At 31.7% G+C, this 7,208-nt stretch overlaps 1 protein-coding gene across 1 annotated transcript; it reads left to right on the top strand.

Annotated features, from left to right (window-relative positions):
* Positions 1-4,117: 4,117 nt before the first annotated feature.
* Positions 4,118-6,176, top strand: LOC123924239 (protein DMR6-LIKE OXYGENASE 1-like). The gene is made up of 3 exons (XM_045977064.1): positions 4,118-4,787; positions 5,302-5,629; positions 5,830-6,176. The coding sequence occupies exons 1-3, from the start codon at positions 4,225-4,227 to the stop codon at positions 6,085-6,087; spliced, it is 1,149 nt and encodes a 382-aa protein (XP_045833020.1). The 5' UTR covers positions 4,118-4,224; the 3' UTR covers positions 6,088-6,176.
* Positions 6,177-7,208: the final 1,032 nt, after the last annotated feature.

Here is a 7,208-nt window from a genome sequence, read left to right as displayed (position 1 = left end):
ATTGTATCTGTACTGAATCTCTCTTTTATGAATGTTATTCAATGAAGTTCTATCCTTAATGCTTTACAATTTCTGATCAATCTTGCAATGAACTTAGATTTTGATTATGTACGAGAGTATGAGTTGAAATCAGAACTGAATTCATTGTGCATTTGAGTGTTTCCGGTCGAGAGATTGAAACATAGAATGTAGCATACGATCAACGCGTTTTCAAATACTCCGCTATCGGTAGCTTCCATCCAAGAGATTGGAGAAGTATCGGTAGAGGATAGGGTGGATTTTGACAAGAGATTGCGATTCACCATATTGTTGATCTAGTTGTAACATTCGAGTGATTCATTACGATACAATTGAATTGCATATGAATACTATTGTTTAGGGAATTGTCGACGATCCAACCTCATTCTTAATCAATTGATTTCTCAACGTTTTCGTACAAACAACATCACTCAACATACCCCCAATTTATGTGTATTTCTTGCATAATGTTCATGAACACTCTTAGACTAGTTTAATCACACAATCCCTGTGGATCGATATTTTTATTACTACGTGGTAATTCGTTCACTTGCGAAAATTATCCATCATCTTCCTATTTCCTCCATTGTCCAACCAAAATGAATTCACGATGTTCTCAATTTTGGGCCTCTTTGTTTTAGATTTAGAAAAATAGATTTTTTTTTTTTGTATTTTTGAAAATAGATTTTTTAAAACTGTTTTTCCAAAATATTATAAGTTTTTTATATTCGTTTTTTCTAAATTCAAACACTAATTTTGACATCATATAACATACACACACATTATTGAAGATCAAAACATAGTCAAAATCACAATTTTTTCAAAAAGTTGTATTTCAAAAATGATTTTTATGAAAATCTATTTGAAATAGCTTCGAAATTTTGATATCCAAAATTTTTTCAATAAAATGATCAAATACCTAAAATAACATTTTAAGAATAACTATTATAACCAAATTTTCAATTGAAGCTTTCATAAAAAGTTTCTTTGTAAAAAAATTTACACGAAATTATTTTAAAAAAAATCTATAACAAACATGCCTTTTATCTCGGAGAGAAGAAGGAATTAGGAAGATACTCATACAATAAGTTGTAATGGATCGGAGAACATACTTTATCATCACGGCTTTTCTGCCTTAGAGTTAGGGAGAGATCCACACTGGATCCTTGATGAATTTGATTTAATTGGTCCGCACAAATAACCTTAAAGCCACAAGTAAAAAGTAAGAGAGTTCCATAAATCATAAATAATATCCTTGATGAATTTGAAGGGGAAGCTTTGGCATTGATGGAAGCTATGAAAGAGGTAGCTAGTCGAGGCATCAACAATGTCATCCTTGAGACCGATTTCAAGAGTGGTAGATGCAATACAAATGCTACATATGAAGACTTCCGAATTTAGTGTTGTAATTTGGGCTAATGCTACGGTGGACCACCTTCATAAGTGGTCCACCGTGGACAAGTGATCTACCGAATATGAATTTTACGAAATTCACTGTTTGATTGAAAGTTTATATCGTATAGATCATCCATAAATTTTTCTAAAATTTTTTGAAAATCATTTGATATGTTATTGAGACCCATCAAGATTTACGTTATTTAATAAACCGTTAATCTTGATGTGTCTCAATAACATATCAAATGATTTTCAATTTTTCTAAATTTTTCTATGCATGATCTATATGATGTAAACTTTCAATCCAACGGTGGATTTTGTAAAATTCATATTCGTTATAATGTTATTCATGACTGGTCCACCATGGACCACTTGATGAAGTGATCCATATTAGAATTTACCTGTAATTTGTAATGTCCAAAATATTTTGTCTTTAAATTCAAACTTTAAGGTGAAGTTTACAAAGCGACAAACGAACATGATTGTTCATACATTTGCTAGAGTGGTTATTTCTTGGGCTAGTCGCTATTATTTTGAGTTGTTACCTATTTGTATTGAACCTATTTTGATTAATGAAATGTCTTAATTTTGTGATTGTAAAAACAAACTTAAAAATTCGGTATCTCGTAGTTGTTTGTAAATTGCGAGTTGAGTTTCAGTGATGTTTATTACTTCGTCTATTGACAAAAGAAAAAGTAATTTCTAAACAAAAAATACTTTATAAATTTATTGAATAATTTGTGTATCTGAGTATTATAGATTAAACCCGTTTGTTTAGTTTTTTTTTTTGGCTTAAATGCAGTTTTATCCCATATTTTGAATAAATTGGAATTTTACCCCTATTTCACTAAAACAATAATTAATTTCTTTCTGTAACTCCAAATTTAATGAAGTTTGATTCTGTGGAAAGTTAACTCGATTACGGTCATTTTGATACCGGTTTGGTGAATTATTGATCAAAATTGAGTTCTGTGCGAAGCTTTGAAGTTGAAGCTCAGAAGCAAACTAGTACCTCAATTTTGGTAACTCAATTTTGATCAATAATTCACCAAACTGGTACCAAAATGACCGTAATCGAGTTAGCTTTCCACATAATCAAACAACACTAAATTTGAAGTTACATAGAGAGATTAATTACCATTTTAGTGAAATGGGGGGGGGCAAAATTTCGATTTATTCAAAATAAGGGGTAAAACCGCATTTAAGTCTTTTTTTTAACAAATTTTTATTATAAAAGCTTAAAATGAAAAATTCGTTTAAAAAGTTACTCCAAAGGCTTAGTCTAGTGGTATAAAGACATGTCTTGAATCTGAGAGACCCCGCGTTCGAGCCTCGTTTAGTGTCTTTGGAGGGAGGTAAATGTAATTAATTTTGTAAGCGCTCTTTGAACCCTAAAGTATTTCCTCCATTGGACTGGGGCACCATCGCCTCACCCTAAATTTACTATTACCAAAACAAATTGTTTAAATAGTTGATCTTAAAACGAATCGTTTTAAGTGTTTCATCGTTTTGTTACAAAAAAATTTAGATCATAAAATTTCAAAAAAATTTCTAAACAAAAATTTATTTTAAATAGCTTTTCATAAAAATAATTTTTGTGAAATTCATTTTTTTTAAATTGTAAGTTTTATTCAATTAAAATTAAAATCTCTAACATGAATATTTAAATTATTGAATGTCAAAATTACTCTTTTAATTTATAAAAAATGTGAATTTAAAATAACATTTACTAATTTTAATTAAATTATCATTAAAATCATTTTTAAAATAAAAAAATATTTTCTTTTAAAAGTTAAAACAAATGCACCCTTAATACTTTTTAGGAAATCGTTATTTTTTTTTAAGTAACTAGTCTAGTGGCTAGAAATTCAATGATGAACAAGTGGAGTGTTCGATACCCCGACTCCTGTGTTTATAACGCTAACTATATCCCTACCAACCGAAATAAATTCATGCCGAATAGGAAATCATTATTAGTGGCAAGCAAAAATGATTTTTGCTATAATAGTAAATGAAGGACGTAAGCAAAAGCGTATGTGGAAAAAATCATTTTTTTTTTTTTTTTAATAATTGATGTATATTAGTGACTGTATATATTTTAGAAAATCACTATTATTTTTTGTTATAATAGTGAACTAAGGGTGTAACCAATATGACGGCCTATTCCATGACTAATCCTTGTATTTTCGAGTCAATTTTTCGTTGTATTGATACTTACTATTTGATTAATGAAATCTGTTAAATTTGTTTTTTGAAAAAGGGTGCGAGTAAAAGAGTATTTGGAAAGCTCTCAGTCCCACATGGGAGATTAAGTATGTAAGTATGTGTTTGGTTTCGCGGTGGACAAAATTGATTTTGACATAATTAAGTTTGACAGAATTGATTTTGATAGAATTGAGTTTGATAGAATTGATTTATGTTTGTATATATTCATACAAAAGTGAGTTGAACAAAAAATTTGAGTGTAAAAATCAATTTTAGAATGAGAAACTACAATTTCTAGCTTCAAATAGAATCAATTCTGGAGGCAGAATCAATTCTACTTTTGAGAAACCAAACAAGCCAGAATCAATTCTACGGGTCTAGAATTAATTCTGACTGCTCCAGAATTGAAACCAAACATACGCTAAATTTATTTGTCCATAAAACTTATCACGAGTGACGAGTACATATATAATATGCACCAGAAAAAAAGTAGTAACATAGTATATGCTAAAACTAGTCCAGATTCAATGTATATAATAAAATGTGCCGACTATATTGATTCTGCTTTACAATATCTACGTATTTCCTTGCGTCTCTTTTTTTGTCATGTTTTTGAAACAACCTCTTAAATATATAAGAGAACACACAACAAAACCCATCTTCAACATTGATTTTACAAACACTAACAACAGAACAACCATGGGAGAAGTAGACCCAGCTTTTGTTCAAGAACAAGAACACAGACCAAAACTCTCCATAATCGAAGCCAAAGGAATTCCCGAAATTGACCTCTCACCAATATTCAACCATGATGTTCCAGATCAATCTGCTGTTGATGCCTTAGTGAAGGAAATTGGAAGTGCATCCAAAGAGTGGGGATTCTTTCAAGTTACAAACCATGGTGTTCCTTTGAGTCTTAGACAGAGACTTGAGGAAGCTTCTAGATTGTTTTTTGCTCAGAGTTTGGAGGATAAGAAGAAAGTTGCGAGAGATGAGATTAATCCAACTGGTTATTATGATACAGAGCATACCAAGAATGTTAGGGATTGGAAAGAAGTGTTTGATTTTCTTTCTCAAGATCCTACTTTTGTTCCTCTGAATTCTGATGAAGATGATCATCAAGTTATTCAATGGTCTAATCCTTCCCCTCCATATCCTCCACAATTCAGGTACTTATTATTTCATCTTCAATTATTACTAATTAATTATTCATTAGTGTGTACAACTTAGTTACAAGTTAAGAGATTGGATGAGCATTCAATACCTTCTGAGTCGAATTTGTCGGTAAATGTTAGAGTTTGCCTTAAATGTTGGTTTAATTTGCGTCGGTGTCCTATGTTTTTTACATTAGCAGTGTCTGTGTCGGAGTCGGTGCTTCATAGTTATTGAGTCACTTTGGTCACGCACCGGATGTCTAGTGTATGACTAGAGTGTATGACTAGGGTGGATTAAGAATATGTGATATGGCCTAAAAAGATATAAAGTTGGACATCTCTCACCTTACGGCCGATTTTATAGTTGAGTATCCAAATTATAAGATAGATACTTAAAAAGTTAATAATCTCATTTGAAAAAGGTAGTGTTCTTTTTGTTTGAATCATTTAGAATATTCAAAGGTAGATTGATACTCAATTTGATGGGTGTTGTGCAAATTGTGATTAAAATTTATGTCAACATGAGCAGGGCTATAGTTGAAGAGTATCTTGAAGAGATGGAAAAGTTGGCCTATAAGTTGCTGGAGCTAATAGCTTTGAGCTTAGGACTTGAAGCAAAGAGGTTTGAAAAATTCTTCAAACTTCAAACTAGCTTTATTAGATTCAATCACTATCCTCCATGCCCTTATCCTCACCTAGCTCTTGGCGTCGGACGACACAAAGATGCTGGTGCCTTAACTATTCTTGCCCAAGATGAGGTTGGAGGACTTGAAGTGAAGCGTAAATCAGATCAAGAGTGGGTTCTTGTGAAACCTACTCCGGATGCTTACATTATTAACGTTGGTGATATCATTCAGGTACTTTTGGCCTAAGTCATACGACATTGCTTTTTTATGAATCATTGATACATACACCAAACACGACATTAACACATTGATATCATGTCATTATTGGATACTAACACGTATCAGGCACCAAACACATCTTCGATCGGAAGTGTCTATGCTACATTTTTTTTATTTCTTATTTTTATTATTTAAATTGTTTTGTTGTGCAGGTTTGGAGCAATGACGCATATGAGAGTGTGGAACATAGAGTAATGGTTAACTCTCAAAGAGAAAGGTTTTCAATTCCTTTCTTTTTCTTCCCTGCACATGATACTGAAGTCAAGCCTTTGGAAGAGCTGATAAATGATGAAAACCCTTCAAAATATAGACCTTACAATTGGGGCAAGTTTCTTGTCAACAGAAAGAGTAGCAATTTCCAGAAGAAAAAAGCGGAGAACGTCCAAATTTATCACTATAAAATAGCTTAAGAGATTATAATAAAAGCTTAGCTTGTGCATGTAAATAAATTGGGTATATTGGAATAAATTGAATAATATGTTGCAGCAGATTGATCCAAGACAGTGTTTCTGATGGGTGACTACAATTGAATTTGCTGTTAAATATTACTAGTGTGTGTATGTGGAATAATTATTTATGAAAATATATATCCCTAAATAACATATTCATCTCAACCATTGAAATCACACATGGCTTTGGTGTAACATGAGTATGTTTGATTAGATTATTGTCAATATATGCATTTCTTTATTACTATAAAATAGTTACAGAGTTAATTCAGTTGGTACAAAAGTTAACTCATACTCTCAACGAACATAAGTTCAACTTCTGCTAAACTTTGAGGTCTGCTTTGATCTCAAACCCAACCTAAACTTTAACACCAAAAAAAAGATAGCAGCTGTATGAGTTTAGTTGAACTTACATTCGTTTAGAGTATGAATTTACGTTCGTTTCACCTAAACTTTTAACATCCAAAAAAAGATAGTTAGCCTTCACCTAAACTTTCCACCCTACTCTGTTCATGATGTTGAAATGAGGCAAATCATGATTGATGTTTATGCACAATTAAGCGGTTAGCAACCGTCCAAAATCAGATTCTGGAGGTATTATCGAAGGACCTTTTTGTTGGGGTGCTGAGTCAGAAGCAAATAAACTATGTTACATTGGTTGCAAGAATTTGGATTTATTTATCTATCTTCTAAATTTCAATCGCTTTCAAAGATAGTTTTATTGAACAAGCAAACAAATCCATTTCTAACTTTTTGTTAACTAAGAAGGATATATTTTGACCTTAAGAATGGAAATGGGTGTTGGAACAAAATTGATTTAAAAATGTTTGCCCCTAAATCTATAAAGGTTTTGATGATAACAAAGTATTAATTAACAATTGGAAGGACTAAAAATTTATTTTGAGTGCGCAGATATAAGCATCATTTAAGTCCTGAGTGGAGTTCAGAGGATGTGAACTCAGAAGTTCACAAGCGCTCAGAAGATGTTGGACTTCAGAGGTTACAACGTTCAGAGGATGAAGACTTCAGTACTTCTGTCTGTCTACGAGCTTCATCAAACTCTGAAGATCTCTTTGAAAGCT

The sequence above is a fragment of the Trifolium pratense genome, linkage group LG4, assembly GCF_020283565.1.
Source record: "Trifolium pratense cultivar HEN17-A07 linkage group LG4, ARS_RC_1.1, whole genome shotgun sequence".
Taxonomy (NCBI): domain Eukaryota; kingdom Viridiplantae; phylum Streptophyta; class Magnoliopsida; order Fabales; family Fabaceae; genus Trifolium; species Trifolium pratense.
The sequence above is the reverse complement of the archived record's forward strand: the minus strand, read 5'-3'. Positions and strand labels throughout refer to the sequence as shown.